At 42.2% G+C, this 16,678-nt stretch overlaps 2 protein-coding genes across 3 annotated transcripts in view; one reads left to right on the forward strand and one right to left on the reverse strand.

Moving 5' to 3' along the window:
* The window catches only part of glud1 (glutamate dehydrogenase 1), a 41,744-nt gene extending 29,298 nt beyond the window's left edge, over positions 1-12,446 (forward strand). Inside the window, exons 7-14 of one of the 2 annotated variants that reach the window (XR_005037742.1) lie at positions 1,653-1,790; positions 2,041-2,178; positions 2,388-2,468; positions 3,016-3,139; positions 9,282-9,373; positions 10,047-10,109; positions 10,917-11,855; positions 11,906-12,446. Coding sequence is in view for 1 of the 2 variants with exons in the window: in NM_001172529.1 (NP_001166000.1) it covers positions 1,653-1,790; positions 2,041-2,178; positions 2,388-2,468; positions 3,016-3,139; positions 9,282-9,373; positions 10,047-10,109; positions 10,917-11,036 (756 nt within the window). In the remaining variant the exon portion in view is untranslated. 2 annotated transcript variants of the gene reach the window in all.
* Positions 12,447-12,756: 310 nt separating this feature from the next.
* LOC110527672 lies at positions 12,757-16,147 on the reverse strand. Its single transcript, XM_021609108.2, has 3 exons — positions 15,931-16,147; positions 14,065-14,325; positions 12,757-13,821 (listed from the first exon to the last, which is right to left on the reverse strand). The coding sequence occupies exons 1-3, from the start codon at positions 15,998-16,000 to the stop codon at positions 13,760-13,762; spliced, it is 393 nt and encodes a 130-aa protein (XP_021464783.2). The 5' UTR covers positions 16,001-16,147; the 3' UTR covers positions 12,757-13,759.
* Positions 16,148-16,678: the final 531 nt, after the last annotated feature.

The raw sequence follows: 16,678 nt of genomic DNA on the forward strand, positions 1-16,678 counted from the left end.
TTGATTTACTTTCATCAGGTCTCAAAGCATTTTACAGTGTATGGGGTGGCATTATAGTAAAAGGTACAGTACCAGTCAAAAGTTTGGACACACTTACTCATTCAAGGATTTTTCTTTATTTGTACTATTTTCTACATTGTAGAATATTAGTGAAGACATAAAAACTATGAAATTACACATGGAATCATGTAGTAACTAAAGTGTTAAACAAATCAAAATATACATTTTAGATTCATTAAAGTAGCCACCCTTTGCCTTGACAGCTTTGCACACTCTTGGCATTCTCTCAACCAGCTTCACCTGGAATGCTTTTACAATGCTCTTGAAGGAGTTCCCATATATGCTGAGCACTTGTTGGCTGCTTTCCCTTCACTCTGCAGTCCAACTCATTCCAAACCATCTCGATTGGGTTGAAGTCGGGTGATTGTGGAGGCCAGGTCATCTGATGCAGCACTCCATCTCTCTCATTCTTGGTCAAATATCCCTTACACATCCTGGAGGTGTGTTTTGGGTCATTGTCCTGTTGAAAAACAAATGATAGTCCCACTAGGTGCAAACCAGATGGGATGGCGTATCGCTGCAGAATGCGTGCCTTGAATGTGTGACTTACCTCCTCCATGCGTCACGGTGGGAAACGTACATGCAGAGATCATCCGTTCACCTACTCTGCGTCTCACAAAGACATGGCGGTTGGAAGCAAAAATCTTGTTTTGTCTAATGTCCATTGCTCGTGTTTCTTGGCTCAAGCAAGTCTCTTTTTCGTATTGGTTTCTTTAGTAGTGGTTTCTTTGCAGCAATTCGACCATGAAGGCCTGATTCACGAAGTCTCCTCTGAACAGTTGATGTTGAGATGTGTCTGTTACTTAAACTCTGAAGCAGTTTTTGGGCTGCAATTTCTGAGGCTGGTAACTAATGAACGTATCCTTTGCAGCTGAGGTAACTCTAGGTCTTCATTTCCTGTGGCGGTCCTCATGAGAGCCAGATTCATCATAGCGCATGATGGTTTTTGCAACTGCATTTTAAAGTTTCTTCAAAGTTCTTGACATTTTCCAAATAGAATGACCTTCATGTCTTGAAGTAATGATGGACTGTTGTTTCTCTTTGCTTATTTGAGCTGTTCTTGCCACAATATGGACTTGGTCTTTTACCAAATAGGGCAATCTTCTGTATTCCACCCCTAACTTGTCACAACACAACTGATTGGCTCAAATGCATTAAGAAGGGAAAAATTATTTTATAAAAAATATTATCATTATTTTTGGTTAGAGGTAGCAACATGAGACTACTATAAAGGATGGCAGCCACGCTGTTGGTATAATCACTAAATAGCAGACATAGCTTGTTAAATGTTGATGTACAGAGGACTGTCCTCCCTCCTACAGTAGAACACTGTGTTACAGCTCATTACAAGCTGTACTGATTGGAGGCTGCACCATGTGTTACCAATATCAGAAGTGATCCATAAACCCACTGGACCAGAAGACACTACATTACACTCATTAACAAGAACGTAAACATAAATGTGCATTTGGTACATACAAGCGGAACAGGCTTAACAATATGTGACTTACAAGGCACTCGGGCCAAAAACGGCTCCAACCAATGTTCTTATTTTATTCTGAAACATGTCGTTCTTCCTTCTCTTCTCCCAGGGTTTTGGTAACGTTGGCATGCACTCCATGCGTTACCTACACCGTTTCGGGGCCAAGTGTGTTGGTGTTGGAGAGATGGATGGAAACATCTGGAACCCCAATGGCATCGACCCCAAGGAGCTGGAGGACTACAAGCTGGTTAGTACACAACTCATAGCTACAGTCACTAACCTACAAGTTGATCTCTCTCTGGCTGTTTCATGCCAATGTGGAAAGCACGGTCTAAGGGTGCCACCTAGGGGACGTACAGTCTTCCTACACCCAAAGTCCTCCACAGCCGTACAGCCAACTTGGCAAACCATTTGAGATGCATGACCAAGGATATACTTTGGTCCTGTAACTGTATACTGTATGTCTCATTCTCTTTCTCTCTCGTTCTTCTCACCAGCAACACGGCACCATCGTGGGCTTCCCCAACTCCACGCCATACGAAGGCAGCATCCTGGAGGCCGACTGTGACATCCTGATCCCGGCCGCCAGCGAGAAGCAACTGACCAGGAATAACGCCCACAAAATCAAGGCCAAGGTCAAAGTTCAACAATCATGTCCAGACCAGCAGTCACTCTTATTACACACTGAGTAACGTGCAGTAAATCCACATTAATGCAGGCTAAAGTTATTTAAAATGTACATAATCATCACTGACCTCTATTGAACCTCACTAACAGTAGAAAGGTGTTTGTGGAAAGCTGAATTCGGTATGTAAAGTGTATTTAAATCGTCTTGTTTTTCCAGATCATTGCTGAAGGAGCCAATGGACCCACCACCCCTGACGCTGATAAGATCTTCCTGGAGAGGAATATCATGGTGATTCCGGTGAGAGGCTGTATGCAGATTTCAGATTGCATATTCATATTTTCTCAATTTTTGAACTTGTAACAGGTTCCATTAGATTGTGTTGGTCCTGGAGACCTAGATATTTTTAGGGCCGTTTTCACAGACCCAGATCAAAAAATGTTGGCCTAGAAGTAGGCCAGGGCCCGTATCCACAAAGCGTCTGAGTAGGAGTGCTGATCTAAAATCTGTCCATACAATTGCATTCTTATTCATTATGAACTTAAAAGCAAAAGTGATCCTAAATCAGCACTCCTACTCAGACGCTTTGTGGATACGGGCCCAGATTCTGACTTGTTAAGTCTACAGTGAAGACCGGGATTTCCTGAACATTGATTAGTTGGATTGTATACCTCTGGTCTCCAGAGTCTGACTCTATTTCTTTGAATGGAGATGAATCATATTTTAAACTATTGTTTAGAAGCAATTTTATGCAGATAGTTGCTTAATCTGTCTCCGTGTAACTTACTCTTTGAATAGCTGTAATGTTAGTGTTTGCAAACTAACCCACCATCTCTTGTTTATTCAGGACATGTACCTGAACGCTGGTGGAGTGACTGTCTCCTACTTTGAGTGGCTGAAGAACCTCAACCATGTCAGCTACGGTAGACTGACCTTCAAGTATGAGAGGGACTCCAACTACCACCTGCTCAGTAAGTCTGACACCTCCCAAACCGTAGGGATGCACTCACCCCTGCTAGTTCAGCCTACTCTCTGTTATGCCACATAAAGATGGATTTTGTTTATCTTGTATTATGCTAAAGTTGTATTTATCACTGTAGTTCGTGTTGAAATCCTTAATTTCATTCATTACTGGGAATGAGGACTATTTGAAATTTCAGAAACCATTGGCTGCTTAACCACCATGTTTTTTTATTTTACGGCTGTGACTTGCAGTATGTTGCACATTGAATATTTTTTTGACTGCAGAGTACACACACACTTATGTTCCCATACGACAAACTCAATGTTGCTCACAACAAAGGGAACTAACAAATAAAATCACTGACAAACAAAACGGAAACAGGTGGGTTATAAGAGGAGTTGTCAAAGATACTCATGGGGCTGTCCACCGAAAGTTGACTAGCAACAAGTCTGGGTCCTTAAAGACAACTACTAAATTTGCACTAAAAAGGGCAAACCAAAATAAAAACCCAAACGAATTTATAATATGGAGCTAAAAGCAAGTGGAGCAAACCAAAAGGGGGGAACAAGATAAAAGGCTTTGTTTTTATCTCAAGCAGAGGAAAAGCTAAACCGCTGTCAAGCAGTTCCAACAGCTCTCATGCTCTCATTCTCTCTCGAGAACCAACTGGATCACTGGGCCAGCCACTATTAAATATCACCTGGGCTAGCACAGGCAAAAACACCTTCCGGCTAATGAGATGGACAAGCCAGCACAGTTGTAACACATACTTACTAACGAGGTGACACTAATCGGTGCGCCCTACATTCCAACGTGGTACTTCAAAATATAAATGGAAAAAACCAAACCTGTGACACCTTCTTCCTTAAGACAAGTTTGCTCACCACCAACAAAAAACAACTTATGCGTCACCTTCTCCAATATCAACGTCTACTGGCTGTCAACAATTAAATATAAGACAAAGTAATTAAATATATATTCCATCTTTTATAAAGAAGCATTATTTTTATATGTAGTTGGCTATAACTCAAGTTTTTGAAAAACTCACGTACGCTTCTATAGCTCTCATCCCCTAGGACCGAGCCAAAACAAAATTCCTCTCCAAAACGTGCAGTCAAAATAAATTGTGAGCCAAGGCCACACACTGGCTAAACACAAAACTTATCGACTGACGAAGGTTGAAAGTCATGCGTTCTCCGATACACAACCCAACCAGCCGCACTGCTTCTTAACACAGCGCGCATCCAACCCGGAAGCCAGCCGCACCAATGTGTCGGAGGATACACCGTGCACCTGGCAACCTTGGTTAGCGCGCACTGCGCCCGGCCCGCCACAGGAGTCGCTGGTGCGCGATGAGACAAGGACATCCCTACCGACCAAGCCCTCCCTAACCCGGACGACGTTAGGCCAATTGTGCGTCGCCCCACGGACCTCCCGGTCGCGGCCGGTTACGACAGAGCCTTGGCGCAAACCCAGGGACTCTGATGGCACAGCTGGCGCTGCAATACAGCGCCCTTAACCACTGCGCCCCGCGGGAGGCCGACTGCCCACTCTTGAAAAGACAATCAGCAACCAAGTTGTCCTTACCACGAACGTGTCTGATTTCAAGGGGAAACTCCAACGAAGGAGTCTGTGGTTCGTGGAGCTTGTCTTTTGCCGAAAAAACTAGAGGATTATGATCGGTATATATCCTCGTAGGTGTAGAGACATAAACCGCGAAGTGCTAGAGAGCCAGTACCAAAGCGAGTGTCTTTCTCAATAGTCAAGTATAGCTTTTGATATGAGGCCAGTTTCTTTGAAAAGTACCCCACAGGGTGCTCAACGTTGTCTTTCTGTCGGAGCACAGCCCCTGCGCCTACGTCGCTGGCATCGGTGTGCAGAGCAAACAGACGATTATCATCATGAGGTAACCTCAGTATCACTTGTCGAAGTGCAACTGGATGACAATTTGAGATACACTGGGCCAATCGTCCTGCCTAGAAGTGGCTCAAGAACACAATTTCCACATTAGAACACCATCTCTGTCAAATAACCCCTCTGGAGTTTGATGAAACAGCGGCTAGAGGGAAATATCTTTACTCTGTTCAGCAATCAGCTGCTTCCTAGACGTCAAAGTGTCAACTGTAGGAACTCTATCTTCCTTCAGTGGTTCTACAAATTCGCTCACCTTTGTGGTTTTCAAAGGAGAGGTCAACTCCGGTTTATTGAAATCGGGATCACCAATCTCAGACAGATCGCCCATGGTGGGATCTATCGGCACACGCTGGGAACACTCTACGGTACTTTTCTGATAACCCATCAGGTTCCTCTACTGAGTTCCTTACAAACAACAGGATTTGGCACAACCTTCCCTCCATCTAAATTGTTTCCTAAAATTAATGAGACCCCCTTCACCGGGAGGTTAGGCCTCACTCAAACGACATCGGAAACAGAAATAAGATCAGACTTGAGTTCCACATTATACAAAGAACTTCCATGCAACCCATCTTCACGCTTTGCCTCAATTTTGTCCCGCACATTGAGTATAGTTGCAGAGAGTCCCTGTAATCCTAGATTCAGATCATTCAGGTGAGAAAAAACATCACCCAGATAGGCCAGTCGTGTGAGAAATCCGTCATCATGCAAGCAGTCAGACAAGTGAAAATTAGGGTCAGTAAAGAGAACTTTAAGCTTGTCTCTCAATAAAAATAAAAATGTAAATACTTGAAAACCAGTGCACTTCTTTATGTTGTAAAATCGTTATATGGTCACTGCCCATATCATTGCATAGTGCAGAAAATACACAAGTTCAGGGCCTTGTTTTAACAAAGTTAACCATTTTCACTGTAGTGTCCAAAACGTATTTCAAGCTGTCAGGCATTCCCTTGGCAGCAAGAGCCTCTCAGTGGATGCTGCAGTGTACCCAAGTGGCGTTGGGAGCAACTGCTATGTCTCACTGTCATGGCTTTTGCGCCATCAGTACAGATACCAACACATCTTCACCGCCTAAGTCCATTTGATGTCGCAAAGCTGTCCAGTACTTTAAAAATATCCTCTCCTGTTGTCCTGGTTTGCAGAAGAGGATGTCTTCCTTAATTGACCCCCCCCCCCCCCCCCCCCCATAAACGTAACGGACATATACCAGGAGCTGTGCCAGGCCCGCCACGTCTGTTGACTCATCCAGCTGTAATGCATAGAATTCACTGGCTTGTAAGTATGCGAAGTAGTAATTGTTTCAAAACATCTCGTACCATGTCACTGGTGCGTGGTGAAACAGTGCAGATGTAGTACTGCTTGTAGTAGCAGTTTACCAGTGCAGCTGGTATGTGTCTCTATGGATGGGGGGCTTACTTTTATTAACAATTTATCAATTTTCGAGGAAACGGAATGAGCAGCATCTACGTTTGGCTACATACATTTTTGGGCGGCCGTTAGTGGAATTCCCGTGAGAGAGTAATGGTTAATGTGATTGGATGTTAATTGTTTGACTAGGCTACCTGTATTTGACATTATGTTATTTCGATGAAGACTAGATGGTGGTTTAATTCTATTTTTGGCAGTGAAATGAGGCTACTCAGGCGAGAAAAAAATATCACCCAAATGTATAGCCCCTTTGGAAAATCTAAATAGACTGTTAGAAAATGTGTATCACATATATATTTGCCGTACACCCGACAGCATTGCGCATACCCCACCCCAGTTTGGGAATAGCCGTACTTACATACTGTAACCAGTTGCTGAAGTGTCAGACAAAAGCAAAACACCCTGCATAATGAAGGATTGGGCCACCCTAGTGTGTCGCAATATCTTCACCAGCTGTTTAAAAGTATCGCCACTCTGCAGAGACACGAACCCATCTGAAACGGAGTCACATGCACATCTGATCCCAAATCTTGTTTAGGAGATACACCATTCCCAACCAGAGACTTAATGGGCTGGAGGACTCCCACAAGAAGGAACTGCTTTTTCTCTGTCTCAAATTTCGGTTTCAACTTAAGCCACTGAGAGACAATGTGTCCTATCTCATGGCAATGAATGACAAACTGGTGGATATGAAAAACCTGTTTTCTGACGATCCTTATCTTTGGGCACTGTAGAAAAGGACTGAAACCTCCTCAGTAGCAGGTGACTTATCTGGATAGCTTTTTTTGTGTAGGAATTACTACTGGGTGCTTTGTTTGAAGGTAGTTTTATGTGTCAACACAAACTCATCTGGCAAATCAAAATAAAACCTAAACCAACTTAGGGAACTAAAAGCAAGTGGAGCAAACTGAAAGGGAGAACTCTCAGAAGAAGTGTTAAACTATGGTCAATCACTTCCAACATCTCTCATGCCCACTCTCTCGAGAACTAACTGGAGCAATGGGCCAGCCACTATATAATATCACCTGAGCTAGCACAGGTGAAACGCCTACCGACGAATGAGATGGACAAGCCAGCACAGTTGTAACATACTTACTAACAAGGTGACCCTAATCGGTGCGCCCCATGGGAAAAACCAAAAACTGTAAAACAGACACAGGACTGGATTTAATGCAGGGGTTTACCGAGGCTGAAGCCCCTGGGCCCAGATCAGTGGGGGGCCCAAATAGGCAGCAATAAAATAAATAAATTAAACACATACGGTATATATTAGATATGTAGTATATATTTGTACTTGTACTTTTTGCTGCAACCATCAACCACAGGAGGATTCAGGAGCCCGCTCTCAATGAGTGTAGACAGCCTGCTGCCTCTGCTAATTGTCAGATAGGGGAGGTAGAGGGCCCATGTAGGTAACTGGGGGCCCCTGCCTTGATTGGGTAACTGATTAATGCAAAAACAACTGCATAATCAATAAATCTTAACTGTTCAATTGTGTTAGTCAGGGGCTGGGCACAAGAGGCAAAAACATCACGTTTTTTTTTTTTTATCCCAACCACACGAGTCCGCTCTCAATCTTGAAAATACACCAGAGCATTAATTGTTTCTAAAAAGATAAGTGGATTAAATTTGATCAAACTCATACAGGGAACTGCCAAAATAAAGGAAGCGCCAACAAAGTGTCTTAAAAGGGCTTTGGGCCACCACGAGCTGCCCAGAACAGCTTCAATGCGCCTTGGCATAGGTTCTACAAGTGGACCTAAACCATGCCAGGAAAATGCACACCACACACCATAACACAGACTTTGTATCCTTAATTTACTCAAGGGTTTCCTTTTATTTTGCCAGTTACCGGTTGCCTATGTTCGGGAAGGCCGCAATTTGGGCAGCATGTGTGCCAGTTATATATGTTGTGGCCATAAACATATAATCCATTTTGGAACCTCTAACCCTAGCAATTTGACTGTTTAACTCATGGGTAAACTAACAATTGCTGACTTGAATGAGAATTGCCATCTATGGATTATATTTATACTGTGTGGTTAATTGCGGCTGTCTGTTTGCCTTTTGCAAATTTCACAATACAACCGCGGGAAAAATGTACAGTTTGGAAAGCAAATGCCTACCACTCACAAGAGAAGACTAATCTGTCTGTGGAACGGAGGCGGGCGGGCGTTGGGCACAACCTCTCTGTGCCTGGAGATATACAACATTATTGGCAGTCACATGCAGAGTTTCTAGGAAGAGGTGGTTGCTGATTGTCTGCAGGCCATGTATGACACTCTCGCTCACCCTCTCTCTCTTTCCCGTCTATCAGCAGCATCAGTCAATGAGGCAGTCTCACATTGTGCACATGTATTTTCACACAAAAGCCCTTTATAACATTGAGTCGCTCATGATGAGTGGATTAGCATTGGATCTCTATCTGGCTGGTCATCTTGCATTCAATTATGTCATCCTATGTAGGTTAGTGTTTTCAGTACATTGCAGGGGAGGTTTGAGCTGGGGTTATGCTTGTGACCGAGTGGGAGGTTTTCTGAATATTTCAGAAGCTGAATCCATTCCCCAGTCCCATGAGTGGCAAGATTGGGTAATGTTGGAGACATGGTAGAGGGCTCAGAATAGATACAGCTGTGCGTTGCCAATCCCCCAAAATGTTGGCAAAAAGTGAAAATGTATACCAGATTATTAATGCAAGTGAACAAACTAATCTAAATTTAGTTCACTTTATTGTTCAGTGAGGATTCATATAGACTAATACATATAATCTATTCATATACATATGAACTGTCTGTGTTCTCCCTCAGTGTCCGTCCAGGAGAGTCTGGAGAGGAAGTTTGGGAAGCATGGGGGAGCAATCCCAGTGGTCCCTACCTCTGAGTTCCAGGCCAGGATCGCTGTGAGTACAACCCTTTTCCCCTTATTCTTTCAATGCCCCTGGATTACTTTCCCCTCATTCAAACAATACCCCTAAGATACAGTATTATAGACATTCAACAGCAGCTGTTGATTTTGTTCCATTTTAATTGTTTGTCTCAGTATTCACAAACACACACTCTTGTTGTCCAGGAGTTTTTTGCAAAAATAAATGTGTGCTTCATAGGAAAATAACTCTTGTCTTTACACCTGTTCACCTAATGTGAACTCTATTGAACGCATTAACCTTGTATGGGACACCAGTAAACAATGCAACCTGATCCTGATGATAGACTATCCCCTGAGGGGATTTGTCCTGGGAAAAACCGCTCCCTCCCCGATGCCACAGTCAAACAGACTCCTTTAGGACAGACTTGTAAAATCAGATACGTCCTCTGCTTGCTGTTTTCCCCAGCCACCATTTTGTACATTAGTCTCAAAGATTCAAACACATTACCTTACTGTTGATAAATGAGGCTCACTGAATGACAGACTGGAGATAAATGCTTTGGTCCTGCAATTTCATTATAACCAAGTTGAGAGAGATTTCAAAGTTGAGCTGCGTTTCTCTAGAGATGAGTAATGGTTTAGTTTAGTAGGCTAGATGTTGCGCTCTGAGCCTTATTTTCATTGTATTTTCTTTTGTTTGGTTCCAGGGCGCTTCAGAGAAGGACATTGTGCACTCAGGACTGGCCTACACCATGGAGAGGTCTGCCAGGGTAAGAGGCTGATTGCTTAAACGTGGTTATCTGTGCTAAACTATTCCTCACAGGTCCAGAGGTTTTGTTGAAAGGAAATGCTGTCTTAATCCAACTTGATGTCCTGAGGCATCTTATTAGGGGTAATGAAGTTGTATACATCTCATTACTCAAACAGCACTAAGCAGTGAAAAGGCAATATGAGCCCTCTCGCCACCATTTTATTTTCCCAATGCCAGCTCATAAAAGGAATCCCTCTTGAATATGCGCACACACACACACACACACACACCCTCTCACTGGTTTGCTGTGCGTGCGAGCAGAGCCTATGGGTAACTGGAGAAGCCAGGGCTTTGTTAGTCTCATTCGTTAAGCCCCAGCTCTGACGCTAGAGAGAGCAGAGAGCATGAGGATTCAGGCCATGACCTGCTCCTAATCACACGGACCACCCTCTACCATTAACACACCATATATCCAACAAACACTGATGACTTTAATGTCACGTCTGACTGAGGATACAGCAACTGCATAATACAGGGTTTCCTGTACCGCATCCCAGGAAATGTAATACTCTGTGCAGACATACTGCCTGACAGTCTGCTGGTTTATTACTTTGTTATATTTCCCTGGGGGTTATTTCTATACAATTACACACAGATGCTTTATTATCCTGTGGAAATGGATCACTCCATTGAAAATGGAACAATAGAGGTGTATTGCTGTATGTAACAAATGGCGAAGGGAGGGGCTAGTAATGAGTACTTGGAAGGGACAGGGAGATTTTATATATTTGAGTTGATGATCTTTGTCTTCTGTTCCCCTTTTTAGCAAATCATGCGCACAGCTAACAAGTACAACCTGGGCCTCGACCTGAGGACGGCAGCGTACGTCAACGCCATCGAGAAGGTCTTCAAGGTGTACAACGAGGCTGGTCTTACCTTCACATAGGTGGCACCTCCACAGCCTCTGTCCATCCGAGCAGACCCAGGGCCCCGCCTCTCCCAGCCTCCAAGCAACCTTTATAAAATCTTTATATAACGTTCACGCGTTTACATTTTACACATGACCGTTAGCTTTACTCTTTGCATATGTATTTCAAGCAAATCAATACACATTATTTTGCATTCTCATATTATCAAGAGACCACATGTTCTAGTTTGCTTTGAATCTGCTGTTATGAAACTACTGTGCCTATGGTTATTTTTTTTGCCTGTAGTCATTCCATCGATTGAATTGCTGTTACTATATTATTATGCCAGGTAACACCAAAAACTCTGGTCTGCAGCTTTTACAGGCTAGTTCTTTTCTGAATTAGTGCTGTGCTTGTTCAGTGTCTGTTACGGACATACTGTTACTTCACTGACAGAGTTGAAGAAGTTGGTTAACAGAATGTAGAGCAGTGACACACGTAAAGCCTTAATTTATCCTGTGTTGAAGTGGAGTAGGTTAATCATTTTTATCTGTACCAGAATGTTTTTTCTATTTAAGGTCAGTCTTCTTACAGTATAAAGCAGTGTCTACACTTCAGGGTGATAAAATGTGTTAGTAAGCAGATTTATTATGTTACTCTGTTGACATGACACTAAAAGGATCAATTCCAGAAGATTGTTCTCTGTTGTTACTGGTGTTTGCTTGGGCAGCCACAGTTTGTTTGAGTGTCTTTCTCTGTGTTTTTGCCTTTGTTTAATTCTTTGTCTCGGCTCAGAACTTGATCAAGGTTGGTTTGCCTTTGTTTAATTCTTTGTCTCGGCTCAGAACTTGATCAAGGTTGGTTTGCCTTTGTTTAATTCTTTGTCTCGGCTCAGAACTTGATCAAGGTCGGTGTGGTTTTTGTGCTGAATCCTTAGGGCTAATGGAAGGGGAGAATATGTGGGAACAACATTTTTCTTTTTCTTTATATCAGCCTTTGACTGCTTCAGGATTCTATGTAACATCATTTGTATAGCCTTTTCATTGAAGAATTCATTAAACTACAAAACGATTGATTGTGTTGATTCAAACCAAACTATGATTCCCTATGGGGTATGTACAAGATTTTTCCATGTAAGCAAATCCTGTTTATTTTGTATATCAACAGCTAGTTATTGGCTGCATAATCCCCACTGTACCTATTTCATCCAACACTACAACCTCTACAGAATGGGTGTCCCGATACCGGGACGGTTGTTGTTAACGTGCGCTAATGTGACTATAATGACGTAAGTAACAGCCAACTTTCCAGGACATAGACTTGTCTTATATGGGCAGAAAGTTGAAATTCTTGTTAATCTTACTGAAGTGTCTTAATTTACTGTAGCTATTGCAGTGAAAAATGGCATGCTATTGTTTGAGAGTGCACAATAAACTTTTTTATCTCGGCAGCTCGTTTGATACATTCACCTCTGAAGGTAAAATAATGTACTTACATTCAGTAATCTTGCTCTGATTTGTCATCCTGAGGATCCCAGAGATTAAATGTAGCATAGTATTGTTTGATAAAATCTATTTTTATATTAAAATGTAGGAACTGCGTTCTACAGTTTGAACCCCTGCTGTCTCAGTTTGAAACTTTGCACATACACTGCTGCTATCAGTTGGCCAAAATCTAAATTGCGCATAAACTCCTGTGTGATTTTTAATGGCCTTTCTCTTGCATTTCAAAGATGGAAGAAAAAAATTGAAACGCATGTTTTGTTTGTATTATCTTTTACCAGATCAAATGTGTTCTCCGACATTAATTTCACATTTACACAAACTTCAAATGGTATCAAGAATATGCATATCCTTGCTTCAGGTCCTGAGCTACAGTCCGGTAGATTTGGTGATGTCAAAGGGGTCAGATCCCTGCTCAGACAGGCATTTGAGGCGACAGGTAGCCTAGTGGTTAGAGCATTGGGCCAGTAAACAAAAGGTTTCCAGATCGATTCCCCGAGCTGACAAGGTAAAAATCTGTCGTTCTGCCCCTGGACAAGTTAACCCACTGTTCCCCGGTAGGCCATCATTGTAAATAAGAGTTTGTTCTTAACTGACTTGCCAAGTGAAATAAAGGTAATTTAAAAAATGAAATCTAAAACTAAAAAAACTTTTGATTTACTTTTAAGATATAATACAAAACATTAACATTACACAATGCATTGTGACAGTATTGGGTGGTCAATAAAATCATATTCTTCATAGGTAATACAGAGGTATGTCAGATTGATCATCAGGTCCTGAGTTAGATTTGGGTATGTCATTTTAGTCCAACATTTTTTTAAAGGGTCTGATCCTTGCTCATCTGAGCATTCAACAGACTTTTGGGCTAAACATTTTTATTTACTTTTCAAATATAATACAAAACATTAACATTACACAATGCATTGTGACAGTATTGAGTTGTCATAATATTCTTCATAGGCTATATCCAGAGGTATGTCAGTTTGATTGATCTGTTACCAGAATAGGTTCATCCCTAGCTCCAGTTCCTCTTATGTCCAATTCAGATCTTAGACATGCATAGACCATGTGTATATCAGAGAAATGCCCCTGGGGAACAGGGACATCATTGAGACATTGCTAGTGAGGAAAATACACACAGGTGAGAGAGGGATAGGACCATTAAGATTACATTGAGAAAAAGAAACGGCTTCAGTCTGACTCAGCCAAAGAGACTTCCCAAATGATCACACTTGGTCTGCGTTGCTGTTGTCCTTCTAGTTGCCATCTTTCTCGCCAGATATATCTCCTGCAATGTCTCCCAGTAGGTCGTTCAGGTCTGAGGGATAGGCAGAGTTGATTAGGATTAATGATTAGAATTAATAGTTTGAAATTATACAGATGGTATTTCTTCTGGTCTCTAAGCAGCAGCAACCCAAAAAAACAGCAGCAAAGGTTCTATCAGACTTTTTTTTAATGGCACACCTGAATAGAATACATTAAGTTTTTACTTCATAATACTATGTAATTTGTACTTCACTGTACTATGTAGGGCATTCAACTATAACCACATAAACTTTACCTTGGTCACCACCTCCGCTACTTGACTCTTTCTCATCCTTGCCAGATAAGAAACTTCCAAAGCATCCTTCCTCTTTGCCCTTGTTGCCATCCATTAATCCTCCAATACCGCCGATACCTCCACTGATATCCTTGCTGGACTCCTTCTTCTTTGAATCATCTCCTCCAACTGTGGGCTTCACCTTCTCTTTACCACTGCTTCCCCCGCTGGGATCCTTCTTAGAGTCAAGCATAGTCTTCACCTTGACTTTGGCAGCTTTAGCTGCAAAACATCACCAAATGCGCTGTTTAGAAAACTAACCAGAAACAAATGACGCATGAAACTAAAAGGAGACTGTGTTATATTTGCCCCTGACATCACCCTATCAAGTTTTAAAGTTACAAACTGTGTGATATCATATTTGAAGATTTCAGAGAAAGCAACTGTGTACGACATAAAAAGCAACATGTGTTTTATTGATTTGGTGCCAGGTGCCAAATTCCTGATTACCGTCTATGGGTGTAGTTGTGCATAATGAACTGACAGCATCGTCCAACAACATTCCAAGCCAACATTTCTTAGGCCTACATGTTGTAAACTCCTAGGTGATTACACCGTAACGTAATTAGTTCCATGGATAGCAAAATTGAGCATAAGTGGCTTAGTTTACAACACAATCCTAAAAAACAGGTGCAATATATTGCATTTGCATGTGTCATCGAGTGCTGTGTTTTGGTTAATCAGCACACATTGATGTTAATGCCCTGAGGTACCGTACCAGTTACAGTCAAATCTTAAATGATTTCTCATCTAATTAGAGTAAATGAGAAGCTGAAAAGCGAGGCTCGGATTGTTTTAAAGCGTGCTGACCTTTACAAAATCAAATTGTATTTGTCACATGCTTCGGAAACAACAGGTGTAACTTAGACTAACTACTTATGGGTTATTTTCCAACAATGCAGAGTTAAAGATAAAAAAATATATATATAGAAAGTGACATGACAAATGAATAACAATAACGATTAAAATAACATGGCTACATACAGGGAGTACCAGGACCGAGTCGATGTACAGGGGTACGAGGTAATTGAGGTAGCTACAGTATGTACATACTGTACAAACCATACAAACCATTAGGAACACCTTCATAATATTGAGTTGCACACCCTTTTGTTCTCAGCAGACTCTAAAAGGTGTTGAAAGTGTTCCACAGGGATGCTGGCCCATGTTGACTCCAATGCCTCCCACAGCTGTGTCAAGTTGGCTGGATGTCCTTTGGGTGGTGGACCATTCTTAATACACACGGGAAACTGTTGAGCATGAAAAACCCAGCAGCCTGGGTGTTCTTGACACACTCAAACCAGTGCGTGCGCCTGGCTACCATACCATACCATACCTGGTCAGTCTATGTCATGGAAAGAGCAGGTGTTGGTAATGTTTTGTACACTCAGTGTATATAGGTAGGGGTAACAAAGAGGCTTGAGGAGTGATGGTTTTAAAAGACAAGGCCAGATCATTATTTACAGCTGAAAGAGGAATTCCACTGAGCTGCTTCAAAGAGAGTAACTGCTTTTTATACACATATCTGAGCACAAAGGACAAGGCAGTGGGAAAACAACACACAAAAACAATTCAGGTCTATCCAAGTAGCAACCGCCCTCAAATGCGACATTTTGTATGACAGAGCCACAACAAAAAAAAGCATATTTCTGCCTTTAATCATTTGCAGCTGCTGCAAACCTCACTCCAGCTAATGCAAGGTCTGACAGTGAAACTGCACAAAAGAACCATACAGAACAGAAGTAAAACAAAGTCACCCACTTCTTCCCCTCCTCACCCAACCTCATCTGCTCCCCCCTTTACCCCCATCTCCCCCTCAGGACTCACCTGCCGTATCCACTGCCTGGTCGACATATTTGTCCGCTGAGTTGCCCAAAATGCCTTTGAGGAAAGACATGTCTCTGAACAGTAGTCAGTAGTGTCCCTAAGGCAGGTTGTGTCAGGAGAGAATATTTCAAAGTAGTGTGTGGGGGCAAAGGTGGTCATGGAGTCTTATAGAGGTTGGCACTTTCTGTCCCTGATCCTATGCCTCTCAGGGCTCTGCTGATTGGCCAGAGAGGTCAGGGTGTATCTCAGGATGATAGGGAGGTGGGCTGGCTAGACTGGTTACACTGGTTTGAGGATCTGATTCTGAATAGGTGATGTACTGTATTTACCTAGTTACCTACATACTGTATGTAAATATACAGTGGGGAGAACAAGTATTTGATACACTGCCGATTTTGCAGGTTTTCCTACTTACAAAGCATGTTAGAGCTCTGTAATTTTTTATCATAGGTACACTTCAACTGTGAGAGACGGAATCTAAAACAAAAATCCAGAAAATCACATTGTATGATTTTTAAGTAATTAATTTGCATTTTATTGCATGACATAAGTATTTGATCACCTACCAACCAGTAAGAATTCCGGCTCTCACAGACCTGTTAGTTTTTCTTTAAGAAGCCCTCCTGTTCTCCACTCATTACCTGTATTAACTGCACCTGTTTGAACTCATTACCTGTATAAAAGACACCTGTCCACACACTCAATCAAACAGACTCCAACCTCTCCACAATGTCCAAGACCAGAGAGC

The sequence above is a fragment of the Oncorhynchus mykiss genome, chromosome 1 (assembly GCF_013265735.2).
Source record: "Oncorhynchus mykiss isolate Arlee chromosome 1, USDA_OmykA_1.1, whole genome shotgun sequence".
In the NCBI taxonomy this organism is placed as follows: domain Eukaryota; kingdom Metazoa; phylum Chordata; class Actinopteri; order Salmoniformes; family Salmonidae; genus Oncorhynchus; species Oncorhynchus mykiss.

Bases quoted from the DNA above. Each gene is read 5' to 3' on its own strand.
- LOC110527672 (XM_021609108.2), bottom strand. From the start codon at position 16,000: ATGTCTTTCCTCAAAGGCATTTTGGGCAACTCAGCGGACAAATATGTC. The intron at 14,326-15,930 runs GTGAGTCCTGAG...GATGTTTTGCAG, and splicing joins CCAGGCAGTGGATACGGCAG to CTAAAGCTGCCAAAGTCAAG. The intron at 13,822-14,064 runs GTAAAGTTTATG...CCTATCCCTCAG, and splicing joins TAGCGGAGGTGGTGACCAAG to ACCTGAACGACCTACTGGGA.